At 42.4% G+C, this 20,408-nt stretch overlaps 1 protein-coding gene across 12 annotated transcripts in view; it reads right to left on the bottom strand.

Annotated features, from left to right (window-relative positions):
* The window catches only part of CACNA1D (calcium voltage-gated channel subunit alpha1 D), a 665,324-nt gene that overhangs the window by 212,176 nt on the left and 432,740 nt on the right, over nucleotides 1-20,408 (bottom strand). For all 12 annotated transcript variants that reach the window (XM_068253651.1, XM_068253660.1, XM_068253661.1 and 9 more), the window contains 3 exons: nucleotides 10,330-10,399; nucleotides 5,260-5,308; nucleotides 4,273-4,405 (listed from right to left, as the gene is read on the bottom strand). In XM_068253651.1, the coding sequence (XP_068109752.1) occupies nucleotides 4,273-4,405; nucleotides 5,260-5,308; nucleotides 10,330-10,399 (252 nt within the window). The remainder of the gene's footprint in view (nucleotides 1-4,272; nucleotides 4,406-5,259; nucleotides 5,309-10,329; nucleotides 10,400-20,408) is intronic.

Raw genomic sequence — 20,408 nt, 5'->3', positions numbered from 1 at the left:
AGGCTACAGAAGAACATGGCAGAACGCACAATCCACTTTGTCTAGATTCTCGAAGCAGAGGCCTACACAGACCAATTTACAGAACCAGAAATCGTTCTGAGAATACGCCCGCCCACTCTCGTCCAGTGGGAGCTCGGCTGCAGGCCTTTCACAGAGTGTGGGCGAACCAGGTGGAAGATACCTGGGTGATAAAGACTATAAGGGACGGTCATACCTGGAATTTCGAAACACATCCTCCAGACAAGATCTTTGTCCCGACAAAGATACCAAGAAACGAATGCAAGAGAGACACGCTTATGTTATATGTAGAAGACCTACTCAGGAAGAGAGCAATAGCGGCAGTACCAAAAGAGGAAGAGTATTCCGGATTTTACTCCCAACTATTTTTTGTAACCAAAAAGACAGGGGAACTCAGACCAGTTATGGATCTGAGAAACCTGAATCGTCACATACGCAAAATGAAGTTCAAGATGGAATCAATTCATACGATAAAGAGAGCGGTACAACCACAAGACTGGCTCATGTCAATAGACCTAGCAGATGCGTATCTGCACATCCCGATCCATCCGAATTTCAGAAAGTTCCTAAGATTTGCAATAGGCCAGGCCCATTTCCAGTTTACGAGTCTACCATTCGGTATTTCAACGGCACCCAGGACTTTTACAAAGATACTAGTAGCCCTAATTGCTCAGCTCAGGCTGAAAAGAATAAAAATTTATCACTACCTAGACGACATTTTACTAGTCGCTGGAGACAGGGACACACTATTGGAACACAGAGACATTGTAATACAGAAGCTGGAAGAATTTGATTGGATAATAAACTGGAAAAAGAGCCAACTGGAGCCTACACAGTCACTCATATATCTAGGAGCACAATTCTGTACAGCAGAGAATGCTATCAAACTGCCAGAAGAGAGAATCATGACAGTTGTCTCAAGAGTACATGCCTTCCTCGAGCGGAGATCATGGCCAGCACTGGAATATGTGAAGATAATGGGCACCCTGACGGCTACCATTCCCATGGTGAAATGGGCGAGATGGCACTCCAGGAGGTTTCAGATGGAATTCTTACACAAGTGGTGCAAGGAGACTTGGCATCAGAAGATACAACTCACGAGGAAGATGCGGTTAGAGCTAACATGGTGGTTACACAGATGGAATCTAGTGAGATATGTAGAGCTGAGAGCACAGACACCGGTAGTTTTGACGACGGATGCCAGCATGACAGGCTGGGGAGCAGTTCTGGAAGAATCCTATGTACAGGGGGTATGGAGGTTCCAAACGAGATACCTGACAGCAAACGTCTTGGAACTCAGAGCGGCATTATTGGCACTGAAGCATTACACAGAGCTTCTCAGAGACAAGGATGTAGTGGTAAGAATGGACAACGCATCCGCGGTGGCGTACATTCAGAACCAAGGTGGAACGAAGAGTCAAACGTTATTGAGGGAAGTGACTCCGATAATGATCTGGGCACAGAGCACAGTTTCGTCCATACAAGCAGTTCACATTCCGGGAGTAATGAATGGCAAGGCAGACTTCCTAAGCAGAAGAATAATAGACAACAACGAGTGGGAACTGAAACAAGAGGTATTTCTGGGGATATGCAGAAAGTGGGGAACCCCCCAGGTGGACATGATGGCAGGGCCAAACAATCGCAAGTGCCACAGGTTCTACACGAGGTACAGGTACCCTCAGGCGGAGGATTGGGATGCCCTGACCTGCAAATGGAGCTTCAACCTAGGTTATGTATATCCACCGGTACCAGTCATAATGAGACTATTAAACAGAATAAGCCAAGAGAGGGTGAAAGTCATTGCAGTAATACCCAACTGGCCACGCAGACCTTGGTACCCGTTGCTGAGACAATTGTCGGTACGGAACCCAGTCCCTCTGCCGGACATAGTGGACTTGATTGCACAGGGACCAATCCTTCACCCAGATCCGAGCAGACTGAAGCTCACAGCATGGATGTTGAGCGCAACAAGCTAGAACGTCTTGGCTGTTCGAGGGCGGTGCAAGAAACATTGTTGCAGGCCAGAAAGAAGACTACAAATGCTACATATTCTAGCATATGGAAGAGATTCACAGATTTTCTAAAGGGAAAGGGAAAGGACGTACAGAACCCGTCAACAAATGAAGTTCTTGAGTTTCTCCAAAAGGGACTAGAACTCGGACTTGGGGTCAATACGTTGAAGGTACATATATCAGCCATTTCAGCCTTAACAGATTTAAAGTGGTCAAGTCAGCCATTAATAATACAGTTCATCAAGGCGGCTCATAAGATCAGGCCACCAAGGAAGAATATTTTTCCTCAATGGGAGTTACCTTTAGTGCTGAAAGCTTTAACTAAGGAGCCGTTTGAACCAATAGGGTCTTGTACTTTAACTAACCTCACACATAAGCTGGTGTTCCTGATCGCGGTAGTCTCTGCAAGGAGAGTATCAGAAATTCAAGCACTAGGATGTAAGCCTCCGTATCTCAACCTCTTCACCGATAGGGCAGTGCTAAGACCCTTACAGCACTTCATTCCGAAGGTAGCATCTTCCTTTCATTTTAATCAGGACTGGACTCTACCATCATTTATACTAGCTGAAGAACAGAATGTGCATACATTGGACATTCCTGTACTCTTGGAACAATACCTAGCAAGATCAGCACAGATAAGAGCTTCTGATAGGCTTTTTGTTATTCCTGAAGGTCATAGAGAGGGACAGCCAGCAACAAATAGAACAATAGCATCATGGCTTGTTAAAGTAATAACACTAGCCTACAGAAGACAGGGTAAGCCACCACCTACAGAAATTACGGCACACTCGACAAGGTCGATATCATCGTCATGGGCGGCATTCTCAAAGGTGTCGCCAGAGGTCATCTGCAGAGCTGCAAATTGGAGCTCAGCTAATACATTCATTCAGCACTACAGGGTAGATCCTGCAGCCCTGTCAACAAAGGATTTTGGAGAGGCAATTTTGAACTCTGTAACTAAGATGTAGGGAAAACAAAGGAATGTTAAAATAGATTGTATGCACTATCAAATGATAATTGATCTGTCATAAGGATACTGGTGCTGTGAAATAAACAGACTAAGTTGCAAATTCAGATGTCTCCCACCCCATTTTTTTTCCCTGATAGTTAAATCCCAATCGTATGCTGCCATGATATAGCAGGAAAACGGAAAATTGTATACTTACCTGCCGGTAATTTTCCTTTCCTGCTGTATTCATGGCAGCATAGGGATTTCCCACCTCATTAGGTTGTTACTTACCATACTAGTAGACTTAGACTAGAAACAAAAAAGCACTAAGAAGGGGGTGAGTCTTTAATTTATAGTTACACAGACCTGTATGTTGGGGGCGGGGTTTACCCAATCGTATGCTGCCATGAATACAGCAGGAAAGGAAAATTACCGGCAGGTAAGTATACAATTTTCCGTTATATATATATATATATATATATATATATATATATATATATATATATATACTGTTTATGTTTCTATATATTTCATGTATATTTGCCTTGTTAACATTTAGATAGATTGTAAGAGTATTTGGTTGTGTGTGTGTGTGTGTATACACTGCATTTGTAATGCCTGAGGTGTTTTACTAACGTTATGTTGTCAGTAAAAAGCAGGAACATATCTTGGTACTGCAGGGCCAATTAGCAAAGTTATCACAGGCTTGCTTCTCCCAACATGCGTGCCCCAGGTAGAGATGCGCAAGGAAGCAAATTATCTGCATGCATGCCAGGTACAAAGAATATGGATGTTTTCGACATGTTATGGGCTGTTGTCATGTGACTCATGATGATCGTTTCACTTAGTGGATAGAAATCAGCGCTGAAGGTTAAGTGTGCAACCCTGAATGGAGGTGGGTACTGTCACCGCTGTGCAACCAGTCATAGGCCATCTCCACATGCCAAACACTTGAATATTTGTGCAACCATTCATGTGCGTGGGAGGAGAGCTTTACAATGTGAATGCTAACATGTGGTGAGATAGACCCAAACAGTTACTCATCCACCCCACTGGCCCAAAAGCAGACATATGGGTTGCTATAGCTGTAGTGATGCCATGTTGGTTTAGTATTCTCTGCCAAGTGCTGTGGAAAAAGTGTTACCACTATACTGTATACAGTAAAACTGTAAAATGAACACATAGATAAATACAAGTAAAGCATTCACACATTTCTGCCAATCTGTCAGCACACAACACACACATATTGGACTAGACAGTATTAATATCTATAAATAGGAAAAGTGGGATTACGGATTGGTATTGCTGAAGATAAAGAAAGCGCTTCCTTCTGGAATGGGGGTTATCTTCTCCTTCATATTCAGCTCAGACATCCTGCGTGGACGAGGGCCAGCTGGGACCTCTGGCTCCTCTTCTCCTTCTTCATCTGAAATAAGTCAGTAAAGCAGAGGGATACCCTATCAATGCATAATAAAATGCATACATTTGGATTAGTTCATTCCTCATGCAGGATTCTCAATGTTTGCTTTATTCTTTAGAAAAGCACTCCATGGAAAGGATCTAAACAGAAGATGGCGGCCACTAGCTTGCACACTATTTTGGCATTTGGACTGAGCAACTGTTGTTCAGTGGGTGCTTTTGAAAATAAAGGAAGTACTGAACATCACCCATGAGGAGATGGACCCGTTCAAAACCAGTCAGATTTTTACTACATGCTGTAAGTGACAGTGTCAGAGATAGGAAAAAAAAAAACTAATATAGTTCAGCTTTATCTGTAATAAATGTACACGTTATAGACGTTATAATTTTGTAATGATAGTAGTCCTTTATTGCAGAGTTCCCCAACCCTGTCCTCAAGGCCCACCAACATTACATGTTTTGTAGAAAACCACAAACATGCACAGGTGAGGTAATTAGTGTCTCAGCAGAGCTGATTAACTACCTCTGTGGATTTCCACAAAACATGCACTGTTGGTGGGCCTTGAGGACAGGGTTGGGGAACACTGCTTTATTGGACATATTCAACTTGGACAAACCCACTTCTAACTGGCCACACATCCCATATTTGTTTGCTTACTGACGCGCGCGCGCACACACACACACACACACACACACACACACACACACACACACACACACACACACACACACACACACACACACACACACACACACACACACACACACACACACACACGGAACACAGCTCAGGTGTTCTAACGTCTTTATTTTTCCTCGTTGTTGTACAAAACTGTGTGTAAAAAATAGAATTCCCCATACCCGGCTCTGTATGTTGATTTTCATCCTCATTTTCTTCATCAACATCTACCTATAAAGGAGGAAAACAAGAATTAGTGACAAAACAAACACCTCACCTAATTTTCGGAGCTATAATAATAGCAAAAGAAGGTCTTGGGGCTGGTATGTCAGCTCACTGATTTAATTTTAACCCTTTAACAATCATAAAGAGTCGAGCGGCTACCAGCTAGATGTAAATTCACACAAATGGAGACACAGACAGGACAGCAATGAAAATCCAAAAGAGCTTCAAACCTCTTAACACTATTTTCCCTGGAATTAGGCTTTAATCATGTGACTTAAAGAGGAACTCCAGTGAAAATAATGTAGTAAAAAAAGAGCTTCATTTTTTACCATAATTATGTATAAATGATTTAGTCAGTGTTTGCTCATTGTAAAATCTTTCCTCTACCCGATTTACATTCTGACATTTATTACATGTTGACATTTTTACTGTAGGCAGGTTATGTAGCTGCTCCTAGCTGTTTTGGCTGTTAGAGACAGCTGTAAACAGCTAATTCCTGTCTGTGAACATTGTTACATTGTGGCAGTTTGCCCAGAGTACCACGGTACTCAGAGCTTCTTGTGGGAGGGGTTTCAGCACAAAATCAGTCACACAGCGCCCCCTGATGGTCTGTTTGTGAAAAGCATTCTATTTCTCATGTAAAAGGGGGTATCAGCTACTGATTAAGATAAAGTTCAATTCTAGGTTGGAGTTTCTCTTTAAGTGTACACCCAAAGCAATGCAAATAGGTAACCTGACCATTAGTTTCCATCTATTCACTGTTGCAACAAATCCAGTCAAACTTAAGTAAGAAATATCTGATTTGAATGCTTGTTCAGGATCTAAGGCTAAAATTATTAGAGGCAGAGGATCAGCAGGACAGCCAGGAAATTTGCAATGTATAAAAGCAAATAAATGTCAGCCTCCATAGCCCTGTCACTTTAGGTGTGCTTTAAAGCCTAGTTCCCCAACCCTGTCCTCAAGGCCCACCAACAGTACATGTTTTGTAGGAAACCATAAGCATTCACATGTGGAGTAATTTTTGTCTCAGTAGAGCTGATTAACTACCTCTGGTAACAAAACATGCACTGTTGGTGGGCCTTGAGGACAGGGTTGGGGAACTAGGCTTTAGGCTACTTACACACCAGGAGGTTGCGTTTAGGGGACGTTATAGGGCACATAACGTGCCCCTAACGCAACGCCCGGTGGTGTTGGAGCAGGACGCTACTAAGAGCCGCGTTACAAGCAGCTCTTGGTGCGCCTGCTCTGTCGGAGGCGCTGCGGAGACCACGTGAGTGGAGCTCTCCGCATCACGTGGTCCCGCCAGCCAATCAGCGGCCGCTCCAAAGAGTAAACACTGCAAGTGCAGTGAATGCCAAGTAGCCATGTGCCTGGCTACGTAGCGGTCTCTCCCCGCCTCCTCTCCGCCCCTAAAATAAAAAAAAACACCCGTACTGAGCATGTGCAAACAGTCTAACGCGGCTTAGCCGCGTATAAAGTACTGCATGCAGTACGTTGTCTTGACGTGAAGCGTTACTGTGTAACGCAACGTGGGCACTGTAAACAGCCCATTGATTTTTCATTGCTGTGCGGTGGGGGTGCGTTACAGGCTGCTCTAACGTGCGCTTGTAACGTCCCACTGTGAAAGCAGCCTTGAAGCACACCTAAAGTGACAGGGCTATGGAGGCTGACATATTTATTTCTGATGATCTATTTGGCTGCAGTAGCGTCTCAATGACACGCCTGAAACAACCATGGGGGAAATCCAGTCAAACTTTAATCAGAAACATATGATCTGCATGCTCATTCAGGGTCTATGTCTAAAAGTATTAGGAAGAAGATCAGCAAGACAGTCAGGCAATTTGCATTGTTTAAAGCGGGATTGTCACCATAAAAATCTAATTTAAACAACAACTGGTCCGAGTGTATTAAGTGATAAAGATGCTAATCCTGCATTTAAAACTTTCAAAACTTTTTCTGCTGTTATGATTTGGAGTTATGACATGCTTATGGAGCACTGGCCCTTTAGTAGTCAGCGCCAAACATTTGGATGCTGGAGGTTATTTTTATCTATAATATATTCCTCCTCTTTCCTTTATTTCCCTGCCTAGCTGCTTATCTGAAACACTATCCCCTGCTAACTTGTGTTTACAAGCAAAGCTGAGATGACTCAGTGATTAGAGGAGATTAAAAAAAAAAGTAAAGGGCAGAAATGACATCAGCCTAAACAGTGGGCAAAAGACATGGTTCCCACCAGGAACAGAATTCTCTTCATTTACTATATAATATTCACTGAAAACAAAACGTGGACAGTACAATACATGTGTTATGTAAGTAGATCAAGTGTTTATCTACTTATATATGTGTTTTTTTCCCTGGCATAGTATGACTAATCCTACTGCTTTAAAGGAAAATAAATGTCAGCCTCCATATCCCTTTCACTTCAGGTGTGCTTTAAGGCTGTATGTCCACTTGTGATTGCAAAATTACTCTCAAAATGCTGTTTCCAGAGCAATTTAGAGAAATGCGATTGAGGTCTCACTTTACTCTATTAAAGCGTTCAATAATCGTGCAGTGCCCGCATTTGTACTTTCGGGAAATCATAATCACACTGTGGGCTCCACTTGAATTAGCCTAGCACTTTTGGAATCACCGACTGTCGGCAATTCAAAGGGGCAGCTAAAAGCGCTGTAGTGGGCCATAGCCCAAAAGGCAGACCCCGCCAAAACTGCTGTTTCAGATTTGGTTAGACATTCGTGGTTTGGACACCCGGCAGCTTTATTTACGTTTCTCAAAATCTGAAACACTATGTTTTCTGTCCCTTCCACAATGTCACAACAGTGGGGTCACTCTCTCAGAATTGGATTCTCCAAGCTATTGTACTCTACTATTTCTGAAACGATAAGTGATAGAGGGAAACAAGAAGGAGAGAGAGCCTCTACAGACCAGGTAACTATATAGGTGAGAACTGTACGTGGGAAGGGGGGAGGTCAGTTGATACCAGGTAACTGTATTGGCGAGGAGGACCACTAGACAACAGTGAATTGTATAAGGGAGTAAAGGGGGCGTGCCACATGTAAAATTGGTGTGTGGATAAAGTGTGATGGAGTGTGTCTTAGTGAACTGAACAAAAGTTAAAGTGGACCCAAATTAAAAATACAAGATTTCAGAAATAAAATCTATTTTCTAAATTATAATAATAAATAGCAGCCTTTTTCAGCTGCATGATGACAAATATAAAATATTTTACATTTATTGGAGGAACCCCTCCCTTCCTTTCATATTGCCAGGACAGAATCCAGCAGACTGGTGGAGGAAATAAAAACCAAAAACAAAATACAGGTTGCTACTGATGATGTCACAGGGGAGGTGATCTCAGCTTGTGTGAGATTTCACATAGACGATGCCCCTGTGAGGGAGGGTAGCTGATGACAAACACACCCTTGATCTAAAACCTCCTACTAAGCTCAGAAGTAATGGCTGCCACCTGTAAAAAGCATGCACTGAAATGCTCATAGGCTTGAAAGAGTGTTTATTTATCTTATCTTTGTATGTGTCAGAGAGGTGCAACTAAATATTTTGAATTAAAAAAAAGTTTAGTTTGGGTCTGCGTTAACTGGAGAAGTTGGGGGTTGTCTTATACGCCGGAAAATACAGTGCATTAACCTCCCTGGCGTTATGATTATTTTCAAGTTTAGGGTCTAAAAGCAGTGACATTTTTTCACAAGCTTTTAGACCCTAAAAACAAGAAACAAAACTTACCACAGAGAGATCTGCAGCAGCTCCTGCATATGACTCACTCAGGCACGGGATTACTGCTCTGAGCAGCAGATTTCCGTCCCGAGCCTCACTCGGGAATCGGGATACCGCTAAGGAAGTTGAGCTAGATCACAGATATGTGGAGTTTCTGTTACGCACAGTCTAAAGTCACACCACACACAATACAATAAAAAAGGTTAGATTTTATGGCAGTTCAATAAAACTGAACATTTGTACAGAAAAGGTTTTTAGTTTTTTTGTATTGAAGAGAGAAAGCTGATTGAGTGGCTGATTTTTCTGATAAAGTGTAGGATAGATTGCCAATTTCTTGATTTATAGACATAAGCTATTTTGTTCAAGGTTTTCAATAATTTTTTTCTCAAAATTGGGGAAAGATGTAGCATGTGCGATTCATTGTTCAAAAGTTAAAATGTTTCAATCAATCAGAAATTTGATTGTAATTCTTGAATTGAAAATAAATATAAAACATTGCATCATGTGTGGCTGCCTTTAGGCAGCAGTTGAGGGGGTTGTAGAGATCAGGCAATGGAATGGGTAAAGGGGAGACATAACTGTGTTCTGATCTTATACAGAGTGCTAAAAACAATTATGAACAATGGGTAGCCAGGGCTTCCTCATATTTTTTCAGAGTGGGAATATTCAATAATTGAAATAAATTGTTGATCTGAGAGCAATTTAAGTTCATCTGATATAGCTAGTGCTAGTTCAGTAAGTGCAATTAACCTTCCTGGCGGTAAGCCCGAGCTGAGCTCGGGCTATGCCGCCGGAAGGCACCGCTCAGGCCCCGCTGGGCCGATGTGCATAATTTTTTTTTTTGCTACACGCAGCTAGCACTTTGCTAGCTGCGTGTGCAATCCGATCGTCGCTGCTACCCGCCGATCCGCAGCTATCCGTCGCGCTGCAGCCGCCCCCCCCCCCCCAGACCCCGTGCGCTGCCTGGCCAATCAGTGGCAGGCAGCGCTGAGGGGTGGATCGGAGTCCCCTTTGACGTCACGACGTCGAGGACGTCGGTGACGTCATCCCGCCCCGTCGCCATGGCCATTCTTTGAACGGGTTCTCCTGATCTCCGGAGGCCATCGGAGGGGTTGGGGGGATGCTGACGAGCAGCGGCTATCATGTAGCGAGACCTTGTCTCGCTACATGGAAAAAAAACAAAACAAAAAAAAAACGGCTTAGCTGCCCCCTGGAGGATTGTTATAAACCACCAGGAGGGTTAAGGCAGTTAAATGCCTGCAGAGTATACTTAATTCATAAAACAGAATCCTTACCTTTGCTTCAATAGCTTTTTTCCGGTCATTATCCGACTTCTCTCCATCTTTGTTCTCTAGGCTTTCTTTCCTAAAATAATTCAGATATAGTTATTGTTTTCAAAACTCATAAAAAAGTAAGATAGGTGTAATTTGTAGAGAAAAGGCTGCTACACACACACTAACCCAACAAAGGGAGCAGGGAATCATGACCAGCATCAGTGACAAATAAAAGGAAATCCCGTTGCACCAGTGTTTTATGGTGAAAGTAGAAAAATCTTTATTCCATAATCCAGCATCTTAGCATACAGATAAAAGCTCAAGCGTATTGGTATTGGAGCAAGAATGGCTCCTTAATCATAGCTCACAGGTATATGTATAACACAGTATATATAGAGGCAGGTAGACACTCCCAGAGGTGTGCCCCTGTCTCTTACAGAGACAAACACATATATTAAAACAGTGAAACACTGACATATTTAACATGTTGCAAAAATATGTACGAAAATACTGTTAAAAACATTATACACATGCACCAGATAAAAAAGTATTTGCGTATTTTAAATAATAACATATAGTCTGTCTCCAAAAAATGACACAAATTAGTGAGAGGCAGCATGTACTCCCATAATATGAATGTATCTATCATCGTCAAAGACCAACTCTCATACAATATCACAAAACTATACAACAAAATGACTTTTTACTTATATTTAACCTGCCTCTATATCTACCTGCCTCTATATATACTGTGTTATACATATACCTGTGAGCTATGATTAAGGAGCCATTCTTGCTCCGATACGCGTGAGCTTTTATCTGTATGCTGAGATGCTGGATAATGGAATAAAGATTTTTCTACTTTCACCATAAAACACTGGTGCAGTAAGATAAGTGTACTTGCAGTTACAACAACTTATTTGAAACATGGTCCAATTACCACTCTATTACCCGCACACCAATTTCATACAGTTGTATATGTAGGAGGTGAGTATTATAGGAGCATGATGTACAAATAGTAATATCAAAATGAAAGCAACATTTCTAATATCTATCAATTACAACTGAAAAGTATAGAATTCACCCAAAATGATCACGCATCTACATTGTTTTAGGGGTGACTGTAATAAAGCATGTGTACAAAGCTTTAAACTGGCCATGCACTTATAGATTGCCACCAGACATGCCAAAAGGATCAATACCTTTCTGATCAGCATCTGATATGTTCCTACCACACAGAGCACTTTGATTTTCAATAGATTTTAGCAAGAAATCTATTGAATATTGATCAAACTGAAGTGTTTTCTATGGCCAATCAATCGACCACAGGTCTTGCCTTGCTTCGAATCTATGCAAAACTGCCATCCTCTCTGATCGATAGGTTTGATTGATTTTAGGTCGAATGCAATTGAAATCTTAGAGCAGTACAGAGTGATATAATCTGCTGGGAATCAAACAAGAAAATCGATAACTGTATGGCCGCCTGTAGGCTGGGTAATCACATAAATGGATGGTAAGCAATAGTCACTTGGTTTTAGAGCTTATCAGAAGCATTTTGCATTAGCTTACATCTGAGGCTAATTGCACAGTACAACCAACAGAATGAAAACGGACAATTTTTTAGCTGAAATGAGATTTAACTCAAAGTAAAAATCCTGGTAAACTCTACGGAGTACCCTTAATATATATATAAACAGCCTTACACTCTAAATAAAGCATGGCTCCAGACTTATTATTATACCTTTTTTTAATTTATGATCTGTGGCTTTGTCCATCTCTGGTATCATTCATATAAACTCTTCACATACAGCATAGTGCTAGCAGAGACTTAGACAGCTGCAGATCATAAAATCAAACTGATGGATGAAGTCTCTTAACAGAAATCCAGATCGGCGTGTAGATTATTGGTAGTTCCTGCATCCAAGCGTCACATGCATTCACAACTATTTGGGGAAGAGAGGTAGTGAGATGGCACTGGCTGTTGAGAAGGTAAGCCACGTAAGCATGTACAAGGCATGTCATCCAGCATCAGCACCCAATCCCTCAAATGACATTACAGGTCAGAAGCTGTACTGGTGCGTTGTTAGACTGCTGGTAGTGAGGTGTCCTTTTCTTATGTGGTGGGTTGACGGAGCAGCGTGGGAGTGATGACACGCAGCAGGCGGGGTGGGGAGAACAATGGTCTTGGCCATGGCAGATCGCTGGCCATGCAGCCAAGCAGGGCTGGGGGCTACTGTACTCATGCTGGATTCTTGGCACAGGTGGTCGTTATTGGCTGCGTACGGGCCCATTTACACTTAATCAGTTTGTGTGCGTTAGTGTGCGTTAGTACGTGTTTTTTTCCATAGCAGTGCATTGTGAAAATGATTTCAGTTAAAACGCGTTAAGTGTGAAAGGTGCCATAGGAAAACATGGATATTACTTTGAAAATCAGTTTTCTTTATAACTGAGAGCAACTGATTAAGTGTAAATGGGGCCTAAGTGTGTGTATAGTGCTTTACCATATAGATAAGGATTCAAAGCAGGCTTTATAGGCGTGTACACACGCCATACTGTAGCTAATGACGGGTCTTATCAGTCTGCCGACAGCATGTACACACGTCCTACTGTCGGCAGAACGCCCGCCCAGAGGGAGGGTTTGACGGACCCGTCATTAGCTACAGTATGGCGTGTGTACGCGCCTTATCAATTACTTGTGTGGGAGCAGTGAGAATGTTACTGATAGCAGCTGGAATGTAGTGACTGCTAGTGACTCATGTGCGAACTCAAATGACAACTTATGTAAATTGAGATCTGTGAGTGTACAGTGTCTGCGTGTGTACGCGCTGTCGGCGGACTGATAAGGCTGTTTCTGAACGATCCGCTCAGCGCCGTTGCCGTATGTAGTGCGTGTGTACGCACCTTCAAACAGATTTAAAAAATCTGATAGGTAAAGACAAAGGCCTCAATTCACTAAGCTTATCTCCTGTCTTTAGTTGCTGCAAATTATGTGGGGAAAGTTCGGATGAGAGCAGTTCGGGGGTTTGCCTTCCATGAAGTCCGTCTTTTGAATAAACAGAATGTCTGTTTTTAAGCGAATTGCTTCTTTCCACATATTATGTCTTTTCATTGGCGTATTGAGTCCTTTGACATTTATTGAAGTAAAGTTCACCATGAAAATTTAAATTCTAGCTTATACAGGATCTTCTCAAAAAATTAGCATATTGTGATAAAGTTCATTATTTTCTGTAATGTACTGATAAACATTAGACTTTCATATATTTTAGATTCAAATACACACAACTGAAGTAGTTCAAGCCTTTTATTGTTTTAATATTGATGATTTTGGCATACAGCTCATGAAAACCCAAAATTCCTATCTCAAAAAATTAGCATATTTAATCCGACAAATAAAATAAAAGTGTTTTTAAAACAAAAAATGTCAACTTTCAAATAATTATGTTCAGTTATGCACTCAATACTTGGTCGGGAATCCTTTTGCAGAAATTACTGCTTCAATGCGGCGTGGCATGGAGGCAATCAGCCTGTGGCACTGCTCAGGTGTTATGGAGGCCCAGGATGCTTCGATAGCGGCCTTAAGCTCATCCAGAGTGTTGGGTCTTGCGTCTCTCAATTTTCTCTTCACAATATCCCACAGATTCTCTATGGGGTTCAGGTCAGGAGAGTTGGCAGGCCAATTGAGCACAGTAATACCATGGTCAGTAAACCATTTACCAGTGGTTTTGGCACTGTGAGCAGGTGCCAGGTCATGCTGAAAAATGAAATCTTCATCTCCATAAAGATTTTCAGCAGATGGAAGCATAAAGTGCTCCAAAATCTCCTTAAAGCTAGCTGCATTGACCCTGCCCTTGATAAAACACAGTGGACCAACACCAGCAGCTGACATGGCACCTCAGACCATCACTGACTGTGGGTACTTGACACTGGACGTCAGGCATTTTGGCATTTCCCTCTCCCCAGTCTTCCTCCAGACTCTGGCACCTTGATTTCCGAATGACATGTAAAGGTTGCTTTCATCCGAAAAACGTACTTTGGACCACTGAGCAACAGTCCAGTGCTGCTTCTCTGTAGCCCAGGTCAGGTGCTTCTGCCGCTATTTCTGTTTCAAAAGTGGGTTCATGCTTCCATCTGCTGAAAAGCTTTATGGAGATGAAGATTTCATTTTTCAGCACGACCTGGCACCTGCTCACAGTGCCAAAACCACTGGTAAATGGTTTACTGACCATGGTATTACTGTGCTCAATTGGCCTGCCAACTCTCCTGACCTAAACCCCATAGAAAATCTGTGGGATATTGTAAAGAGAAAGTTGAGAGACCCCAGACCCAACACTCTGTATGAGCTTAAGGCCGCTATCGGAGCATCTTGGGCCTCCATAACACCTGATCAGTGCCACAGGCTGATTGCCTCCATGCCACGCCGCATTGAAGCAGTCATTTCTGCAAAAGGATCCCCGACCAAGTATTGAGTGCATAACTGAACATAATTATTTGAAGGTTGACTTTTTTTGTTTTAAAAACACTTTTCTTTTATTGGTCGGATGAAATATGCTAATTTTTTGAGATAGGAATTTGGGGTTTTCATGAGCTGTATGCCAAAATCATCAATATTAAAACAATAAAAGGCTTGAACTACTTCAGTTGTGTGTAATGAATCTAAAATATATGAAAGTCTAATGTTTATCAGTAAATTGCAGAAAATAATGAACTTTATCACAATATGCAAATTTTTTGAGAAGATCCTGTACAGGTAGCTGAGCAGTAAACCTAGAAGAGTTTCGAGACTTATGCATATAGACCAGAAACGTTTAGAGTGTTTAGGGATTGGGATAGACCATCTGTGTCTTGTATTTTTAAAGGGAAGGTTCAAGCAAAATAAAAAAATGAGTTTCACTTACCTGGGGCTTTTACCAGCCCCATGCAGCCATCCTGTGCCCTTGTAGTCACTCACTGCTGCTCCAGTCCCCCGCTGGCAGCTTGCCGACCTCGGAGGTCGGCGGGCCGCATTGCGTACATTTTTACGCATTCCCGCTGGTGCAGGAACATTAACACATACATTTTTACGCGTTACTGGTTCAATGCGTAAATTTGTACGCATTGAACCAGTAATGCGTAAAAATGTATGTGTTAATGTTCCTGCACTAGCGGGAATGCGTAAAAATTTACGCAATGCCTCCCGCCGACCTCTGAGGTCGGCAAGCTGCCAGTGGGGGACTGGAGCAGCAGTGAGTGACTACGAGGGCACAGGATGGCTGCATGGGGCTGGTAGAAGCCCCAGGTAAGTGAAACTCATTTTTTTATTTTGCTTGGACATTCCCTTTAAGTTCTTTGGAAAACTGTGGAACACTTAGGAGTGGTGTTTGATCTGTAGCTGACTGACTAACAGTGATGAAGTAGAGGCAGGCTGAGCTGCGGATGTTATCTCCAGTGTGGGGGGAGTAGTAACTTAATACCCACCATATAGGAAGGAATGTCACTACTAACTGCAGTGGCACCATTTAAAAGGAAAACAGGACTGTGCCAGACCACCCCTTCAAGATACCAAGTGCCAGTCTTGCTGAACTTTAGCTGCGTAGGTGGGGCGTTGGGGTTTTGGAGGTAAATCTTTGCATTGAATTCTCCGAGAGGATAATAGCTTGATGCCATCTTCAGAAGCTTAAATTGAAAAAACTCTCTCTCCTCTTGTGACCAGTAGCTTTATCGGGAATCCCCAGCGATATAAGATTTTATGCTCTCGCAGTGCTCTTGTGATTGGGGCCAGCGATCTATGTTTGGCTAAAGTTGCTTGTGATAGGTCATAAAGGGGGATACCTTTGAATGGATCAGGGAGTTTGTTTAACAAACTGAAGCAGATTCTCTTTGGTATAAAAGAATTAAAAATTGCAGATGATATCTCTGGGAGTGTTATCTGGTAGATACGAAGGTTTGGGGAGTCTGTGTGCGCGTTCGATCACTCTTTCCAATTCTGACAGCAGGGTTTTTTGCACTAAGGTTCCGATGTACTCCTTAACCACTTAAGGACCACGGGATTTTTGAATGACCGGTGCTGCGCGGGCTCTCCAGCCCACAGCACCGATCGGGTAAAAGGTCAGACTTCCCCCCTTTTTTCCCCACTAGGGGGACGTCCTGCTGGGGGGTCTGATCGCCGCCGCTCCGTGTGGCCTTACGGGGGGGCTCCTCAAAGCCCCCCTCCACAGCGATTTTCCTACCTCCCTCTCCTTCCCTCCGTCTGCTCCTCTCTATGGGCTGCGCAGGACGGAAATCCGTCCTGTGCCGCCTAGGATAGGCTTCAGCCTATCAGATGCCGGCGATCCCCAGCCAATCAGAGGCCGGGGATCGCCAATCTCCTTTACGGCGCTGCTGCGCAGCAGCGCCGTATTGATGTAAACAGCGGGGATTTCTTCCCCGCGTGTTTACATTTAGCCTGCGAGCTGCGATCGGCGGCTCGCAGACTGTTCACGGAGACACCCTCCGTGAACTGCCATGGAACATGGAAACACCACTTCGACCTGCCGACGCCTATTGGCGTTAGGCGGTCGTTAAGTGGTTAAGCTGTGACTGCTGAACTGTCTCCTCCACCCCTCTGAATTTAAAATTGCATCTCCTGTTTCTGTCCTCCAAGTCAGCTGCTTTCATCTTAAGCCATGATATATCTTGCTGATTTTCCTCCTAGCAATCTACTGTCTGATTATACTCCTTAGTTAGCATAGCTACACTAGTTTCCACTGTGGCCACTCTGTTTCCCAGTGTGCTAATTGACTGCTGTAGATGGTTTGTTATGTGTAGGAATTCAGCAGAAAGGGAGGATTTAAGTGTAATTATTAGATCCTTCAGATAGTTCTGGGTGATTCCTTGGTCAGAAGCAGGAACGTTCTCAAAAGGAGACTGGGATGCAGGGATCGGAGCCGCTATGATGGCTGCAGAGCTTACCTGCTCCTCGGCAACGTCGGCAGCGTCGGCAGCAGCCAGCTTCATTTTTTACTTCACAGGGCTTCTAGATGACGGGGAGTTGAAATTTGGGGATGAATCACCCGAAGATATGTCCCTCTGTGGCAGGGCTAAAGTCTGAGCAGCAAAAGACACTTCATTGAGCACGGGACCTCCCTCTAGCCTTCCACCGGCGCCATCTTTGAGAGCAGCACGGGCCTGCATTCCTGCAAATAGCTCCAGTAATTTCTGGGGTTTTTGCATCCCCTTCTTTCTTTTCATATACGCATAATGCTCTATCAGTGTCTCCGACATGTTCCCTCCTGTTTCGCTGGGAAATAGTTGCTATTGGCATGATGTCTGAGCGGAGATCCTGACTCACACGTCCAGCGTGGATGCGCAGCGGATACCCCCCCCCCACCCCCCACCCGCATTTGCACATATTTTAAATTTTAAAATTTATCGCCATAGTGCCCCTTTAAGTAAGCTCTCAATGCAAGGTGAAGGGTTTTCTAAAACAGTGTTAAAGTGGACCTGAACTCTTGCACAGGACAGAAGGAAAACACAGAGAGTTTAGCCTGTCTAATTCCCCCTATTTGTGTCTAATCACAAGTTGTAATTTGATCCTCCCGTGTCACATGACTGCCTATGGCAGATAAGCAGAAAAGCCCATTTGAAAGCACAGGCTGTAAACAATATGTCTGTTTCCATTAATCAGGAAGTAGAAACTGTGCAGATTTATTTTAAGATTTGTATCAGCTGTAACACATAAATGTTTTTTTGTTTAAAGGTTATTATGTTGTTGTGTATCTTTTAGAGCAGAGAAGAGTTCCGAGTTCACTTAATATCAACTATAGTCTTTCCAACTAGATAACCTGTAATTTTGTGCAGCTGGTTTTGACATGCAAATGGCTGAAGACAGATAAAGCGAGCAGCACCGAAAGCTTCATGACCACACTTTTCTTGACTGTATTCCAAAAAAAAAAAAAAAAAGTCTAGTTATGGTCACACCTACTCTATTCACTGGACTCTGAGAGGAAACCTAATGGTCATTCCTCATTGTGGTCTCTCTCCACTGTGCTGCCAATCCTCTTCCATTCTAATGGCTGCTGTGCAGGAAAATAAAGGATACTATATGCTATACAGTTAATATTTTTATCAAATTGAATACACTAATAGATTGTTCTTTCCTCTGTTTTTATTTATATACAATTGGAATTTAACTGTGGCCTTCTTTCTGAGTAAAAGAGAAAAATAAGCTAATAGTAATGATCAGGTCATACATATTTTGGAATATTGAGATATATGTTAGCACATGGTTTTCACTGACATCAATTTTGCGCTTGGCTAATATAAATACTGGGTGCTGGAAATGTCACTGCTGAGTAGGATAGCACTTAGTAAATTAACTATGATTACAATAATCATCTACGCAGTCAAAGGGGGTATCATTTTCCATTCTGAGTGACACTTGGCTGAATAAGCATTTTAAGACTCAGGAAATGTTTACTGCTACAAACCTGAGGCTGAAAGTCTTAATACCATTATTCCTGACTGTGGAATGAGGTAAAGAAAAAAATCAGAGCAGATCATTTACATGCCGCTCCTAAGCTCCATAATGCCTATCAAGCGCAGCAGTGAGCAGGCCCACTGAGTCTCTGAAGAGATTACCTGAAGCTCCGGGAGATAACACAGTGTATAAGGTCATAGCAGAGGGGAACATTAGCTGCATGTTAGGAGAAGGATGAGACACCCTGCAATGTGGTTTGATTAATGGATGCTGCCATTAAAGTTTTTGATAACAGGCTAATATAATGGGCCTAATCTAATTCACACTTCCTCCTAGGTGATATTTTCACATTATAAATAAATTACTTTTTAAGCTACCAGCAAGCAAGAAAATACTCAATATTTTTGACAGGATTTTTTCACCTACTTTTTGGTACTTTTTCAATTGCTAAAAAAGTTATTTTAAACAATATAAAAAATTATCTCCCATTAGAAAACTTAGGAGAAAAAGTTAATGGGCCCTTTGTGTTATTTTTATTTAATAACAACTAATAAATATATCAGCAGTAGTATATTTTCCATCTATTGTGTAAAGCATTAAGGGGATTGTATGGCGTTTTTAATTTGTTTTTGCGCTAAATCAAACAAAATGCAAAAAAAATCATTTCAAACTTAAATAGCAAAACCAAGCTCATTAGTATCAGCATACAGAAGTGCAGTGGACTGGGATGGGATTTCCTTAGACTAGGTTGAAAAAAAACATACCATTTACTAGACAGGAGGTTAGCAGACATGTCGATGGATTCAGTGTTATTAATAGGACCCATTCACACATGTCCCTTGCCCGCATTCCTAAAATTTTATTGCAAATCACATGATTTTTATGGGCGAAATGGATTTGTCAAAAAAGTATGTCATAATAGCATGGACAGACAGGTGTTCCGTATCATGGACTGTGATAGTGTATGACTGTGATAGCGGTCACCATACACAGCATTGCTCAAGTAGTGTGTACCTAGCTTAACACAAGACTGTGGGATACTAGAACTAATACACCAATATTGATTTGACCACAAGACAACTCCAGAGTGGCTGGATTACACAGCATTCTCATTTGAATATTCTGCTCCTGTCTTTGCATTCTATTTTACAAAGGACCTGTACACTGCAGTTTGCACATAGAATTTTTTAATAAGTGGGGCATTGTGCATCAGCAAGGCACCAATACTGGATATCCCTATCCATGGAGAAATAAGGTGGCTTCAATGGTATACTGATACCTGTTCAAGAAGCAATACATAACTATTACATAATCTAGGAGTGATAAAGCATCTTCCAGAACAGAAAAGTGTTCAGATAAAGCTGCCTTATTTTACTTTGGAGCAATATGATAACTGCGCTCTACAACACCAGGTAGATGCAAAGTCTCACGTGTACAAATCGTACTATGGGGTGCACCAGCTGCAAAGAATCACCCTCAATCCACAATATAATGTCTTTCTGCAATGGCAAGTCGTGCTCTTGACAGAGACAGTTCCTAGACAGCTTCCAACTCCCAGATCCAGATATACTGTAACGTCACCCTATAAAATAATTAGAGCGAGGGCACAGGACGTTTCCAGGGGCTGGAGAAAGCCCCAGGTAAGTAGATGCTTTTTTTTAAAAAA

The sequence above is a fragment of the Hyperolius riggenbachi genome, chromosome 9 (genome assembly GCF_040937935.1).
Source record: "Hyperolius riggenbachi isolate aHypRig1 chromosome 9, aHypRig1.pri, whole genome shotgun sequence".
NCBI classification, from domain to species: Eukaryota; Metazoa; Chordata; class Amphibia; order Anura; family Hyperoliidae; genus Hyperolius; species Hyperolius riggenbachi.
The sequence above is the reverse complement of the archived record's forward strand: the minus strand, read 5'-3'. Positions and strand labels throughout refer to the sequence as shown.